Below are 15723 nucleotides of genomic sequence, written 5' to 3' on the forward strand. Positions count from 1 at the left end.
TTCTGCCTCTCAGGTTCCAGTGATTCTCCTGCCTCAGCCTCCCAAGTAGCTGAGATTACAAGCGCCCACCACCACGCCCAGCTAATTTTTGCTTTTAGTAGAGATGGGGTTTCACCATGTTGGTCAGGCTAGTCTCGAACTCCTGACCTCAAGTGATCCACACATCTCAGCCTCCCAAAGAGCTGGAATTACAGGCATGAGTCACTGTGCCAGGCCCGCAATTACTTTTGCACTTACCTAATATCATCCCCACAACCAGAACCAGCAGGCTCTCTTGGAGAAGTCACAGGCGTGGCCGTTTCCTGCAAAGAGCCAAACCCCCATTCCTCTGTGCCCCTCCTCTCCCACCAAGCGCTTTATAAAAAAAGCTCTTGTTACCGGAAATAACTGCTCATTTTTCCACTCCTCCCTCCTAGGTCACACTTTTGAGAAAAAGAATCTGCATTCTGGGAACCAGAAGAAAAATATGAGACGGGAAGCATTGTGTGATGTGTGTGCTGCCTTTGGTGAGCGTGTGGAGTCCTGCTCAGTGTTGGGCACAGTGTGTTTGATCGTGGTGGCTTGAGGGGAACCTGGTGTTCAGAGCTGTGACTGTGGTGAGTGTTTCTAAACATGCTTGGTTTGGGGGTAGCATAGGGCAATGGAACGGAGTCTTTCTCAAACCTCACCCCTGACCCCAGGACTCAGGTCCAGCTCATCAGGGCTTTGAGGGAAGGGTCCTACCTCTCCCCAGGAAGAGGAAATACCCTCCTTCCCAGCACCACTAAAGCTGTGGTTTGGAGAGACGCCAGGGCTAGAGTGTTGTGGAGAAATCAATCGTTGTTAACGTCTCATTTTCAGGCTGCACTCAGAGAAGCTGCCCTTGGCTGCTGGTAGCGCCGGGCCTTCTCTCTTCGTCATCATCCAGAGCAGCCTGTGTCTGGGAGGCAGACGGTAGGCTCAAGATCAGCCTGGCAGAATGCCAAGCCTAGGGCCCCTGGCACCCAGAGGCGAGGGGGTGCCTGCTGGTTGCCCTATCCCCACTCTCTGAGCTCTGTTTTCCACTTTATTGACTAAGGTCCTCCCTGGGGTGAGTTCCGGGGACAGGGGAACCCAGGTCCCCAAGGGTTCTTGGTTGGGTAGGGCTGCACAGGACAGCTTCAAGTCTGGGTCTGGGGTAGTTGCTGCCTTCTTTCTTCACCACACCTGTGGTCTCCCTGGGGCTTGGTGGGGCATGTGTGTGTAGGACCTGCTCTGTTTTCAGCAAACATCGCAGAGACAGGAGCTTTGGGGTGACTAAGTCCCAGCCTGTCTCCTAGAGGTGTCTCTAAGAGCAGCCTTTGGGAGTGGCTGGGCACCAGGGAAAGGGGAACTGGGAGGAAATGCCCAGCCAGAGCCTCAGTCCCAGAAGGGCAGGCGGGCAAGGGGAGAATGATCATGCATTTCTTGGTGCCCACAGATGACCCGCTCCAGTCTGCATCCATCCATCCCATGTCCCAGGGGTCACGGGGCCCAGAAGGCAGCCTTGGTTCTGCTGACTGCCTGCCTGGGGACCCTTTGGGGGCTAGGAGAGTCACCAGAGCACATTCTCCGGTGCCTGGTGCTCCACCTAGCCTCCCTGCAGCTGGGACAGCTGTTAAATGGGGTCTGCAGCCTGGCCGAGGAGCTGCGCCACATCCACTCCAGGTGACTCACTGCAGTACCCATGGTGACAGGGTTTCCAACATGTCACGCCCTTGATGCCTAGCCCTGCCCCTCCTTGAACCTCTCTGGCTGAGCTGGGCTGGGGGCTGGGGCCTGGCTGTCACCCATAGGTACCGGGACAGCTACTGGAGGACTGTGCGGGCCTGCCTGGGCTGCCCATTCCACCATGGGACCCTGTTGCTGCTGTCCGGCTATTTCTACTATTCCCTTCCAAATGCGGTCGGCCTGCCCTTCACTTGGATGCTTGCCCTCCTGGGCCTTTCGCAGGCACTGAACATCCTCTTGGGCCTCAAGGTATGACACAGGGGGAGGTAGAAGCTCTGGCCAAGTGGAGGCTGTGGCTGGTGTGACCTGCCCTGAGTTGAATACTGGAAGTGGAACTGGTTTAAAGGTTGGAGTCCATGGAGTAGAACGTATAATGTCCTGGAACAGTGGGTTTGACAATGGCAAAGGAGGGATCAAGTCAGGAGCAGGTTGGGAAGCCTTGGAGGAGGAGGAGGAGGAGTTCACTGGGTGTCCTTGATGGAGGCCCCCCATCCCCATCCCGCTGTCCACAGGGCCTGACCCCAGCTGAGATCTCTGCAGTCTGTGAAAAAGGGAATTTCAACGTGGCCCATGGGCTGGCATGGTCATATTACATTGGATATCTGCGGCTGATCCTGCCAGGTGGGCCATCCTCTCTGCCCCCATTTCTAGATCTAACAAAATAGACACTAAGACACACAGCCTCTTGTGTTTCTTAACACACAGAACTCACTATACTTTTCAAAGCGTTTTCATGTCTACGAAATCCTTTAATCCCAAGGCATGAAGGATGTCACTATGATGCCTGGTTTGCAGAAAGGAATATGGGGCTTAGAGCCATTAAGTGACTTACCCAAGGTCACTCGTGAATTCTTTTTTTTTTTGAGAAGGAATCTCGCTCTGTCACCCAGCCTAGAGTGCAGTGGTACCATCTCGGCTCACTGCAACCTCCTCCTCCCAGGTTCAAGTGATTCTCCTGGCTCAGGCTCCCAAGTAGCTGGGATTACAGGCACCTGCCACCAAGCCTGGCTAATTTTTGTATTTTTAGTAGATAGTAGAGACAGGGTTTCACCGTATTGGCCAGGCTGGTCTCGAACTCCTGACCTCAAGTGATCTGCCTGCCTCAGCCTCCCAAAGTGTAGGATTACAGGCATGAGCCACCACGCCCAGCCGTAAATTATTTCAATAAATATTTACTGCATGTTGTGTGCTCTCATGTACATTTTCTTTTATTTTTTTTTTTGAGACGGAGTCTCGCTCTGTCACCTAGGCTGGAGTGCAGTGGCTCGATCTCAGCTCACTGCAAGCTCCGCCTCCCGGGTTTACACCATTCTCCTGCCTCAGCCTCCCGAGTAGCTGGGACTACAGGCGCCCACCACCTCACCCGGCTACTTTTTTTGTATTTTTTAGTAGAGACGGGGTTTCACCGTGTTAGCCAGGATGGTCTCAATCTCCTGACCTCGTGATCCGCCCGTCTTGGCCTCCAAAAGCGCTGGGATCACAGGCTTGAGCCACCGCGCCCGGCCTCATGTGCATTTTCTAATTCACACCCTGTGAGGAAGGAATAATCATTCCTGTTTTGTTTATTTATTTTTTAAAATAAGAGGGTTTTGCTGTGTTACCCAGCCTGGTCTCAACTCCTGGGCTCAAGCAATCCTCTTGCCTTGGCCTGCCAAAGTGCGGAGGTAACAAGCAGGAGTCACCATGCCCATCACTATTTTAGATTTTTTTTTTTTTTTTTGAGACGAAGTCTCACTGTGTTGCCCAGGCTGAAGTGCAGTGGCACAATCTTGGCTCACTGCAACCTGTGCCTCCTGGGTTCAAGTCTTTCTCCTGCCTCAGCCTCCTACGTAGCTGGAATTACAGGTGCCCGCCACCACGCCTGGCTAATTTTTTTGTATTTTTAGTAGAGATGGGGTTTCACCATGTTGCCCAGCTGGTCTTGAATTCCTGACCTCAAGTAAACCACCCACGTCAGCTTCCCAGAGTGCTGAGATTACAGACATGAGCCACCGCACCGGCCTTAGATTTTTTTTTTTTAGATGGAGTTTCACTCTTTCGCCCAGACGGGAGTGAAGTGGCACAATCTGGGCTCACTGCAGCTTCTGCTTCCCAGGTTCCAGTGATTCTCCTGCCTCAGCCTCCCAAGTAGCTGGGATTTTAGGGGCCCACCACCATGCCCACCTAATTTTTGTATTTTCAGTACAGACGGGTTTCACCATGTTGGGTAGGCTAGTCTCAAACTCCTGACCTCAGGTAATCCACCCGCCTTGGCCTCCCAAAGTGCTAGAATTATAGGCGTGAGCCGCTGTGCCCAGCGTTTTTTTTTTTTTTAAGTGCAGTTCTGAGAGATCAAGTGATTTATCCGACATCACATAGCTTAGAGAGAGGAGGAGAAAGGATTTGAACCCAGGTTTGTCCAGAGCCTGGACCCTAGACCACTTCACTGTGGAGCCTCTTTTTTTTTTTTTTTTTTGAGATGAAGTCTCTTTCTGTTGCCCAGAGTGGAGTACAGTGGTGACAAGATCTTGGCTCACTGCAACCTCTGCCTCCCAGTTTCAAGTGATTCTCCTGCCTCAGCCTCCTGAATAGCTAAGATCACAGGCACGTGCCACCGTGCCTGGCTAATTTTTGTATTTTTAGTAGAGACATGGTTTCACCATGTTGCCCAGGCTGGTGTCGAACTCCTGACCTCAAATGATCCACCTGCCTCAGCCTCCCAAAGTGCTGGGATTACAGGTGTGAGCCACTGTGCCTGGCCTAAGCCTGTATGTTTTATTCCTCTGACTTGCAGGCTAAAGCTGCAGCTCTTCCATATCTCATTGCTATCTCCTAGGGCTTCTGCTAGGAGACTGATCTGGGTACAGGAGAATGCTGGAAATGTCACTTCCCAGGGCTGTGCCTGCCTCTCAGCCCTGAAAGCCATGGTGGAAAGGGGCGGGGCTGACATAGACATCTGAGGAAAGAAGTGAGGGAGGGCAAAGGGCAGTGCAGTAAAAGAAGGGGTGGGGAGGGCTTTCGGAGGCGCTGCCCCTCCTGGCCTCCTGTATAATGAGGGTGCACTGGACTCTCCATTCTCTGGCACCTACATACTGCAGGGGCCAATGACCTGGGTCTCACTCCTGAATTAGGTGGGAGATAGGGTTAGCAGGAATGACTTCTTGGGCTTCCCTGCCTCAGGACTCCAGGCCCGGATTCAAACTTACAATCAGCATTACAACAACCTGCTACGGGGTGCAGTGAGCCAGCGGCTGTATATCCTCCTCCCGTTGGACTGTGGGGTGCCTGATAACCTGAGTATGGCTGATCCCAACATTCGCTTCCTGGATAAACTGCCCCAGCAGACCGCTGACCGTGCTGGCATCAAAGATAGGGTTTACAGCAACAGCATCTATGAGCTTCTGGAGAACGGGCAGTGGGTGAGTGTGCAGGGGAGTGGGGGTCTCTGGGCAGAGGTCAGGACCCCAGAACCCTGGGCCCTAGCCAAGCGCTGATGAAAATTCACTGCCCTTCTCTGAGCTGTAGTGTTCCTAGCTGGTCCCAGGTCTGGGCAGGATTCAGCACTGAATGATAATGATAAGTAACATTTATTGAGCACTTACTACATGCTGGATGCTATTCTGGGTGTGTCATCTGATCACCTCATTGAAATCTCACCACCACCCTATGGGGTAGGGACTGTTAGCATCCCCACTTTACAGAGGAGGACACTGAGGCTCAGAGACACCATTGGAAAGTAGACGATTTCAACTTGACTATACCATGCTCTTGACCATAAAGCTGCCCCAGACGAAGCCTGTGAGAACATCTGAAGGATTTCATGTGGGTGCAGGGGAACCCAGATCAGAGTTGAATCCCAGAGCCCAGCCCCAGACCTGATTCCTAGCTGGAGCAGTTGACAGCCTTGCTCTGCAGGTCTTGCCCTAGGATCTTAGGAGAAGGATCTATGAAGGGTAAATTTAGCCCAGCCCTGTCCCTGATTTCAGAGTTGGGTATCAGAGGCAAAGGCAGGCCAGACAGCATAGACCCCATTAGGGTGGCCACCTCCCAGGACTCTATCGTTACAGGCTGAGGGAGTGGGGCCTCAGCCTGTGGTACTGGGGGCCACAGCCTAGACTGGATCCTCCATTCTCCATCCGCCTGGTCCCTGGCTTAGTCTGGTCTTCCTCTTACCTCCTCTAGGCAGGCACCTGTGTCCTGGAGTACGCCACCCCCTTGCAGACTTTGTTTGCCATGTCACAATATGGTCAAGCTGGATTTAGCCGGGAGGATCGGCTTGAGCAGGCCAAACTCTTCTGCCGGACACTGGAGGACATCCTGGCAGATAACCCTGAGTCTCAGAACAAGTGCCGCCTCATTGTCTACTTGGGTGAGGAGTTGATAGGGTGAGAGGTTGATAGGCTGGAGCGCAAGAGGAGTCAGGGGTCCCAGGGTCTCCCAAAGAGTCAGAAGGGGCTACAGCAGCACCATGCCCTGGGCCTGCCCTTCCTTCCCTGGGAGAAGCCCCCCTCTTCCCAGCACACCAGATTGCTTTTTTAGGTCTTTGACTGTAGTCCCTCAGTGGAGCCTGAAGAGATGGGTTCTAGGGGCCCCTCACTTCATCTAGGATTCCAGAGGAAACAGAAGAGTCCCAGGCCAGTATGTACTGGGCACAGGAGATTGGGGCTGCAGCCTTGGCTCCACTACTCCCTCACTGTATGACCTCGGGCATGTTTCTGCTCCTCTCTGAACATCAGCTTCAGCTTCAGAAGTGAGAGGGTGGGGCCGGGCGCAGTGGCTCACGCCTGTAATCCCAGCACTTTGGGAGGCCGAGGCGGGCGGATCACGAGATCAGGAGATCGAGACCATCCTGGCTAACCCGGTGAAACCCCGTCTCTACCAAAAACACAAAAAATTAGCCGGGTGTTGTGGCGGGTGCCTGTAGTCCCAGTTACTCGGCAGGAGAATGGAGTGAACCCGGGAGGCGGAGGTTGCAGTGAGTTGAGATCGCACCACTGCACTCCAGCCTGGGCGACAGATATAGGCTCTGTCTCAAATAAAAAAAAAAAAAAAAAGAAGTGAAAGGGTGGAATTTCATTCTCTCTGAAATCACTTCTTTTTTTTTTTTTTTTTTTTTTTTTTGAGACGGAGTCTCGCTCTGCTGTCTAGGCTGGAGTGAAGTGGCTCGATCTCGGGTCATGGCAACCTCCACCTCCCAGGTTGAAGCAATTCTCCTCCCTCAGCCTCCCAAGTAGCTGGGACTACAGGTGCCCGTCACCACGCCTGGCTAATTTTTGTATTTTTAGTAGAGACGGGATTTCACCATATTGGCCAGGCTGGTCTCGAACTCCTGACCTCGTGATCCACCTGCCTCAGCTTCCCAAAGTGCTGGGATTACAAGCATGAGCTGCTGCGCCCGGCCTGAAACCACTTCTAGCCTAGGATTGCATGAAACTCTAGTCCCAGTGGCTGGGGGGTGGGTAGGAAGAGGGGGTAGGGAGGGTTAGATGATCTTCCCAGCAAGTCCTCTAGGTGTGTTCGAGTGGGAATGTGTAAGATCCTCTCTCCACTCTCCCCCATTTCCCTGTTCCAGAACCTGCAGATGACAGCAGCTTCTCGCTGTCCCAAGAGGTTCTCCGGCACCTGCGGCAGGAGGAAAAGGAAGAGGTTACTGTGGGCAGCTTGAAGAACTCAGCGGTGCCCAGTACCTCCACAATGTCCCAAGAGCCTGAGCTCCTCATCAGTGGAATGGAAAAGCCCCTCCCTCTCCGCACGGATTTCTCCTGAGACCCAGGGTCACCCTGCCAGAGCCTCCAGTGGTCTCCAAGCCTCTGGACTGGGGGCTTTCTTCAGTGGCTGCATGTCCAGCAGAGCTATTTCCTTCCACAGGGGGCCTTGCAGGGAAGGGTCCAGGACTTGACATCTTAAGATGAGTCCTGTCCCCTTGGGCCAGTCGTTTCCCCTCTCTGAGCCTCGGTGTCTTCAACCTGTGAAATGGGATCATAATCACTGCCTTACCTCCCTCACGGTTGTTGTGAGGACTGAGTGTGTGGAAGTTTTTTGTAAACTCTGGATGCTAGGTACTTAGGGAATGTGCCAGGTGTCTTTCTTGGGGCCTTCCAGACCCACTCCCCAGGCTTCTGCCCTTCCTCTGCCTGGGGACGCCGAACTCTCTCGATGGTATCGACAGGCTCCCTTGCCCTTTGGCTCCTGGTCATGTTCCATTATTGGGGAGCCCCAGCAGGAGAATGGAGGAGAGGAGGAGACTGAGTTTGGGGTAATGAATCCCCCGGCTCCTGCCCTGCAGCATCAAGGTTGCTATGGACTCTCCTGCCGGGCAACTCTTGAGTAATCATGACTATCTCTAGGATTCTGGCATCACTTCCTTCCCTGGCCCCTTAAGCCTAGCTGTGTATCCACCCCACTCCGCCCCTGCCACCCCACTAGAGTACTCCCTCTCACTTGCGGTTTCCTTATACTCCACCCTTTTCCCTTTTTAAAGCACACCTCAGATTACCCAATGTGAGTGAGTCGTCTTTTTCCTGCTGGACTCTAACTGATATAACAGATGGGAATTACTGTCCCTGATGTCCAAACCTGCCTGCACATGCATGCCTCCCTGCACCCCTCCTTATCCTAGTACAGGGCAGCAGGGTGCTGGGTGTCATTTTCCATCTGGACAGAGCCTACTAGTCAGGCTGAGGGCACCTGTTCTTTCAGTGCCTTTCTCTTCAGTGAGAGGCTTGGGGAGCAGGGACCACAGGCTGGCCTGAGCCAGCACACAGATGATGCCACGAGGGTACACAGCTGTGTCCTGGGCAAGGGGCCACTCAAAGGAGCAGGTGACACTAACGATAGGTGCCAGATGAGAGAGCCTGCAAAGGGACAAGGGGAAAGAGTTTGTGTGATGAGATGGGACAGTCCCTGGAGGGCCTTGGACAGCACAGCCAACTGCCGTGCCGTACCTTCCGCCATCACGGTTACAACTGAGTCACCGATTCCACGCTGTGGTGGCGCAGTTACCCCCATCTGGGAGGGCAGGCAGCCTATCTCTGTTAGTTTCATTTGTCTCAGCAGGCTGGGCTCGTTCCCTCCCTCCCACTTTTTTTTTTTTTTCTTTTTTGAGATGGAGTTTCACTGTTGTCACTCAGGTTGGAGTGCAATGGCATGATCTTGGCTCACTACAACCTCTGCCTCCAGGGTTCAGGTGATTCTCCTGCCTCAGCCTCCCTAGTAGCTGGGTTTACAGACATGCACCACCATGCCCAGCTAATTTTGTATTTTTAGTAGAGACGGGGTTTCGCCAGGCTAGTCCTGAACTCCTGACCTTGGGTGATCCTCCCACTTTGGCCTCCCAAAGTGTTAGGATTACAGGCGTGAGCCACCGTGCCTGGCCTTTTTTTTTTTTTTTTTTTTTTTTGTCACAAATGCTCAATATACATTTCTGAGTACAGCATCACTGCGGAGAAATGCTCCACACAGACACACATGGGTCAGAAGGAACTGGCTGCCCCTAAGGACGGCAGAGCCAAGGGAGTCAAGAGGGAACAGTCCCCACTCTTCCTAAGTATCCCAGCCACCCTGTCCCCAAGGCCTGAAGATCCTCCATCATCACACCAGTGGCTTGTATACTAGAAACCAGCCCAGAATCAAAGGCCTTTCCAATCCATCCAGTCCCTATCATGGGGCTTAGGCTGTGGAGTCTGATGGCCCCAGGTTCAAATCCTGACTCTACCACTTAGTACCTGTGTCTACCTAAGTATCTTGATAACCCTCGGTTTGCCCAAGTGTAAAATGGGGATAGCAGTGGCCCCTCCCCTGGAGGTTGCTGTGAGGAGTGAATGGTATCATATCTGTAGGTCCACAGAGAAGCCTGGTGTCCAGCACATAGCTGACCCACAACACGGGGCAGCTATTAACACTTTAGCTGCCGCTCCCAGATCCCAAAGGAGGCAAGCCTGCCCTCTGCACACTCTGCAATCCCCACCTCTGTTCCTTTTTATCTCCTGTTATTTCCCAGCCTCCCTGGCTGTGCTGGGGTCTTGCTGATGCCACCAGGGCACTTCTTGTCCCCAGGAGTTCCCCAGGGTACAGCACCAGAAGTCCCGCCATGAATGTTTGTCTGCATGTTCTTAACTGCAGACGAGTGAGATTCAGAGGTGCTGGGGAAGGCAGTGCCACCAGCAGGCACTGAGTCACCAGAAGGCCCAGTTTTGTCTTTCTGGCTCCTGGATGCATCATCCTGACCCCCCTGCTGACTAGACCCAGGCCCTCCCACTGCTGGGAGTGGTCCCCACCCCGTTCCTTCCTTCCCAAAACAAGTTCCATGGAGCTCCTTTTCCTTTCCTGTTTTCTCATCAGCTGGAAAGATCTGGGAAATGTCCTATGGTACATTCTAGGCTTATTCCAACAGGCCCAGGCACACAGAAAGTGGGAGGCCATGAGAGCCTCCCAAATCCCCCCTATCCCTTCTGGGGAGGCAAGACAGAGTCAGTGGGGGCCTCTGAAAGCCAATGTTTGAACTACAAATTGTGCTTGGGCTTACAAGGACTTTGGAGCTTGTCAACAAGGTCTGGGCCCTAACAGCCGAAGGACTGCCCCTGACTGATCAAGGAGAACAGACGTTCGTCACTTCCTTGAGCCCAGTGAGTCTCAGGGAAGGCAGACACCAGCTTCTCCGCCTGGGCTCTCCCTGGCTGGCCTTTGTAGGATGAGGGCCGCTCCACGGGGCCTCTGACATTCCTGCTTGGGGGAGGTGGTAGAATCTCCTGAGTTGGATTCACATTACAAGGGAAGGAGATTAGAGGTGCAATGAAGGGGCAGAGACTCAGAAAAGGAGATTCAGGGGTCTGGTGGTCCCTGAAGAGGAGGGAGGGACTTTGTGAGGTGACCTTGGGAAGGCCACCAGCGCATGTTTCTGGGCAGGGCCCTCAAGCTTTGATTTCTCCTGCCCACCACAGGGCTTTCTCTATAAATGTTCTGAGAGAGCAGCTCCAGCTGAGTCCAGTGTGCCCTTCCGACGCTCTGATGCCCAGGCTCCAATTTGCTTTTGCCCTAGTTCTCTGCCTGGTTTCTTGTTCTGAGCTAGGTCAGGTTAACTTTCCAAAGTCTCCCTCCTACAGATAAGTGACTTCATCGATGCTGGGCCTGGGTCCATCTGGTGCAGAGCAGGAGCCAGGGACAAGAGGGCCCTGCAGTGCTTCTTCAGGACTGTCTTGGGGGCCCAGTGCCCGCCAGTGGATGAGGTAGATGCCACCATCTGGCTTTGGGATCAGTGGCTCTGTAGGGAGAGTGGCATGGCCCTGGTGCAGCCTTGGCCCAAAATGGACTGCCACTATGATGCAGACTGCTAGCAGAACAAAGACAGCAACGATGATGGTGACCATGGGCAGCCCGTCACCTCGAGGTTGTTCCCAGATGCCACCAAGCACCTCCGGAAGCTGCCTCTGGGACTCCTGCCCTGATGAACTGTTCACAGCTGGAGAAGGCCAGGAGTAGTGGCCAGCCTGGGAGGAGAGTGGCAGAGAAAGAGGGTGACATGGATGTATACATACAGAAAAAGACTAAAATAGAAAGAGACAAACACCCAAAGGAACCTGAGGCAGGAGAATGAGGGCGGGAGGGACCAAAGACAAAGACAGAAAGACAAAAAGTCAGAGTAAAGACCTGGGGAGAGGTAGAGAATAAAGAGATAAACCACATGGCAGCAGAGACAATAAAAGAAAAGTCAGAAAAGGCAGAGTGGGATACAGAGAGGGAGAAAGAAAGATGAAAGGGGAAAGAAAAAGGCACATAAAAACAGACAGAAATAAAGATAGAGACAGAGACAGAGAAAAAAGAAACAGACACAGGGAGACAAAGACATTCAGACAGGGACAAAGAGAGTGCTGGTTTCATCCCAGTTCAGCGTATACAGTTTGGGCCCCCAAGTTTCCTCCCACTGTCCCCTCTTCCCAGGTCTCCAGCAAAATTCTTAAATAGATCCTGTGCCCTGGGTCAGGAGTCTTGGCACACTATGGGCTGCTGTCCCCACATCCTAGGCAGTGGGAAGAGAGCACCTGCTTCTTCAAGTCCTGGGGAAAGGGGGTCCTTGTCCAGCATCTTAGGCTCCCCTTACTCCCCACTCACACGGAAGACAGACAGGCGGTGCCCTGGTGGTGGGAGAGGTAGAGGTAGAGGTAGAGGGGACATGAACTTAGAAGGCAGGGGGATGCCTCATCCCATAGCTGTGCCCCCGCCACCCTGCCAAGGCCTCAGCATCAGGTTCTGGGGTCTTGGAGGAGAGGGGGTACCCAGTGTGGACTCCTGGCTCTGCCCACTATGGATTGAGGAAACCCTGTGCCAGTCTTCCTCTGTCAAAGTCCCAGTGTTCTTCTACCAAAAGCTGGGGGTCATGATCCATACCCCTGTCTGACTCCACCCTGCTGGATATCAGATGGGGGTGGTGGCACTGTAGTGAAGGTAGCAAACTGCAAAACTGTAAACCCTAGAGCTGAGGTCCTCACAGGCCCAATAAACTTTTCCTCCCCAGCTTCCCCTTCCCAGATGGGCCATCCTGGAACAGATCTTAGCCGGTGGAGCCCCTCCCTCTAGCCCTGCACCCTCAGCGTGGCCCTCCCCATGGGAAGGCCAGGAAAGGCTGCCCAGGACAAGCCCATGTCCTTTAGCCCCTCAGTCCCCCTGTCCACACTATCCCATCTCCCACATGCATCCCTTTTCCTGTGGAAAGGCACCCCCCTCTCCCTACCTTGCAACTATCTCTGGGTCCCAGGCCACAGAGCTCCCAGGGCAGGGGGTGGGGAAGAAGCTCTAGATGTGCAGAGGAAAAGGAGAAGCTGAGGCTGGTGACAGACAGGGGGCCCCTGCAGGAAGTCAGCTCAGCCTGGCAGGAGGGGGCGAGCAGAGTCTACCTGGTGCATTGTCCGGGCTGGCACAGGGCTCCCTTGGGACTGGCAGCCAGCCGGGTAAAGGAGGGCTGGCCGCCCTAGCTCAGCCCCTACCCGGAGCTGCCACGTCTGCGGGGACCATGGGCACACACCCTGTGCACACACTCTCACCGCTCTCCTGTGCTTGCACTTCCGGGAACATCTGGGCTACCCTGGGCTCTGCCCTTAACTCTGATAGTACCTTAATCTTCCTCCTTGGCGCCTCCTTTCATGCCCCCTGCCAGCTTCGGGAGCCTGGATGTGCCTGCCCACCCACCCTCCACCAGATCCCAGAAGCCTGGCCAGAGCCCCGACCCAACCTGCCCCCACCAAGTCATGCTGGCTCCTCGCCTTAACCGATTTCCTGGAGTTACTGTCCTTTGATCTTTTCTTTCTAAATGCAATATTTCAAACACAATGGAAATTGCAGATACATTCTCTCTTTAATAAATACATAGTAAGGGCGGTAAGCGCGTCACTTCCTGCCGCTGCCAGGCGCGTCCTTCCGCGCGCTGTGACTGACAGTGCAGAGCCGCGGGGGCGGCGGCCCAGAGTTGGAATCGTGGTGACCAGCTGCAAGCATCCGCGTTGCGTCCTCCTGGGGAAGAGGAAACCCCCTTTTCGCTCGGTTGGAGCCGGCAGTTTCCAACTCCCTGGAGGTCATTTGGAGTTCGGTGAGACCTGGGAAGAATGTGCTCAAAGAGAAACCTGGGAAGAAGCAGCTCTTCACCTGAAAAATGTTCGCTTTGCCTCAGTTGTGAATTATTTTCACTGAGAAGGAGAATTACCATTATGTTATTATATTAATGAAAGGAGAAGTGGATGTGACTCATGATTCAGAACCAAAGAATGTAGAACCTGAACAAAATGAAAGTTGGGAGTGAGTTCCTTGAGAAGAATTTCCTCCTCTGGACCAGCTTATCTGGGGACTGCGTTGTTTAAAATAACAAGACTATGATCCATTTAAAGAAGATCTGAACCATCTCGTGGGATACAAAGGAAATCATCTCTAGGTGGCCAAGAAGATTTCTTGATTTTCTTTAAAAACACAAGAATAAGGTCTGGTTAGGGAATGAAAAATGTCTACATTTCAGAACAACTCCATTTTATCTAAAAAAGTTCTTATGATCGCCAATTTATTTGCAGTCTCTTAATGTATCCACCACCCTTTCAGCCAGTACTTGAGAAAATTTTTCTGAAATATGTCATTGAATTGTATTTCAGGCACAGAATATATGATAAATACTGATATTATGGGTAATCTGCTTTCCATATTTACTTGTGATATTTACTGTATAGTTTGTCATTACTAGCTTGCATGGAGTAGGATGCAGTCGAATTTGCCTTAGTGTTTCTGTTCAAATAGAGACCTGAATTCAAATATTGTAGTTTAGGTTCAAACACAGTATGCCTGTTGCAAAATTTACCAAATTTGTTGATTACCTCTTTTATTAAAGAAACGTTGGGGAGAGGGTAATAAATACATTGTGACAATCTTTGCAACTTACAGGGAATAGGACAGGTCATTAGGGTGTATTTCCCAGGTTTCCAATTGAGAACCTAAACCAAGAGAAGTGAGACAAACCGCCTAATGTCTGTATCCTCCTATTAACAGGCTGTATGCTGTTGAGTTTCTCACTTACTCTCTCTGAGGTCCAGGGTCCTTATATGTAAAATGAAGAGATTTGTCTAGAGCAGTGGTTCTCAAAGTGTGGTCGGGGGGGGCCTCGAGAGCCTTTTAAGGGTATTCTAGGTCAAAGCTGTTTTTATAACACTTAGACATCATTTCATCATTTATAGTTTTTCCTTATTTTTATTTGAGGAGTCTTGCTCTGTTGCAGTGGCACGATCTCAGCTCATTGCAGCCTCCGCCTCCTGGGTTCAAGCAATTCTCCTGCCTCAGCTTCCTGAGTAGCTGGGATTACAGGCACCCACTACCACACCTGGCTAATTTTTGTATTTTTGGTGGAGACGGGGTTTCACCATGTTGGCCAGGCTGGTCTGGAACTCTGGAGCTCAAGTGATCTGCCCACCTCAGCCTCCCAAAATGCTTACAGGTGTGAGCCACCACGCCCGGCCATCATTTATCTTTTTCACTCATTTTTTCATGAGTGTGCAGAGGAGTTTTTGAGAGGCTATCTGGTGTGATATTGTAATAGGCTGAATGCAAAAGCAGATATGAGAATCCATCTTTTGTCTGTCATCAGACATTGAAGAGATTTGGAGAAATGTAAAGCAGCAGTACTCTTCTCACTAATGATTTTTGTTGTTGTTGGTTAGAAAAATGGTTGTTTTTAGTGGGTTTTAATATGTGAAAAAAATAAAAATAACTATTTGTCAAAAATGTTATTTACGTTTATACATAATGGGTTTTTGTTACTTGTAAATGATTAATAAAAATTTTAAGAAATTAAAAAAAATACATAGTAAGTCTCTAAATCTCCAAGGCTCAACCACCAGCTCTGTCTTCTATCAACAGTTTGTCACATTTATTTTTAAAATATTAATATTACAATGAAAACAGAAGCCCTCGTTTCCTGACCTCTCCCCTCCTCACCACAGGGATAAACCTCTTATAGAATTTGATGTTTATTGGTCGGGTGTGGTCACCCATGCCTGTAATCCCAACACTTTGGGAGGCCAAGGCAGGAGGATCACTTGAGGCTAAGAGTTCAAGACCAGTCTTGGCAACATAGTAAGACCTTATCTCTACGAGAAATTTAAAAAATGAACTGGGTGTGGTGGTGTATACCCATAGTCCCAGCTACTTGGGAGGCTGAGGTGGGAGGATCACTGAGCACAGGAGGTCAAAGACCATGAGCCATGTTTGTGTCACTACACTCCAGCCTGTGCAACAGAGGGAGACCCCATCTCAAAAAAAAAATAGTAATAGAATTTGATGTTTATTATTCTCACACAAGGCATTGTTTTCCCTTTTTTTCTTTTGGTTTTTATAAATATGAATTCTAGGCCGGGCGCGGTGGCTCAAGCCTGTAATCCCAGCACTTTGGGAGGCCGAGACGGGCGGATCACAAGGTCAGGAGATCGAGACCATCCTGGCTAACATGGTGAAACCCCATCTCTACTAAAAAATACAAAAAACTAGCCGGGC

The 15723-nt window shown here is 51.7% G+C and overlaps 2 protein-coding genes and 1 pseudogene across 3 annotated transcripts; 2 read left to right on the forward strand and 1 right to left on the reverse strand.

Moving 5' to 3' along the window:
- The first annotated feature begins 356 nt into the window (after positions 1-356).
- On the forward strand, positions 357-8202 carry STING1 (stimulator of interferon response cGAMP interactor 1). Of its 2 annotated transcripts, XM_011716377.3 has the most exons (8): positions 367-596; positions 841-933; positions 1439-1665; positions 1794-1977; positions 2241-2349; positions 4888-5126; positions 5890-6076; positions 7280-8202. In XM_011716377.3, the coding sequence occupies exons 3-8, from the start codon at positions 1439-1441 to the stop codon at positions 7471-7473; spliced, it is 1140 nt and encodes a 379-aa protein (XP_011714679.1). In that variant the 5' UTR covers positions 367-596; positions 841-933; the 3' UTR covers positions 7474-8202. The 2 variants fall into 2 exon arrangements, with proteins under 2 accessions (XP_070954436.1, XP_011714679.1); XM_071098335.1 differs by lacking the exon at positions 5890-6076 and having other exon boundaries at positions 357-596.
- An 892-nt stretch (positions 8203-9094) lies between these two features.
- LOC112424076 (small integral membrane protein 33) lies at positions 9095-12857 on the reverse strand. Its single transcript, XM_024788165.2, has 2 exons — positions 12597-12857; positions 9095-11192 (listed from the first exon to the last, which is right to left on the reverse strand). Exons 1-2 carry the CDS (start codon positions 12603-12605, stop codon positions 10803-10805), a joined length of 399 nt encoding a protein of 132 aa, XP_024643933.2. The 5' UTR covers positions 12606-12857; the 3' UTR covers positions 9095-10802.
- Positions 12858-12870: 13 nt separating this feature from the next.
- On the forward strand, positions 12871-15030 carry LOC105467251 (nucleotide triphosphate diphosphatase NUDT15 pseudogene; annotated as a pseudogene).
- Positions 15031-15723: the final 693 nt, after the last annotated feature.

The sequence above is a fragment of the Macaca nemestrina genome, chromosome 6 (genome assembly GCF_043159975.1).
Source record: "Macaca nemestrina isolate mMacNem1 chromosome 6, mMacNem.hap1, whole genome shotgun sequence".
NCBI lineage: Eukaryota > Metazoa > Chordata > Mammalia > Primates > Cercopithecidae > Macaca > Macaca nemestrina.

Coding starts and splice junctions, on each gene's coding strand:
- STING1 (XM_011716377.3), top strand. CDS start 1,439: ATGACCCGCTCCAGTCTGCATCCATCCATCCCATGTCCCAGGGGTCAC. Junction 5,127..5,889: donor TTCTGGAGAACGGGCAGTGG/GTGAGTGTGCAG, acceptor TACCTCCTCTAG/GCAGGCACCTGTGTCCTGGA. Junction 6,077..7,279: donor CCGCCTCATTGTCTACTTGG/GTGAGGAGTTGA, acceptor TCCCTGTTCCAG/AACCTGCAGATGACAGCAGC.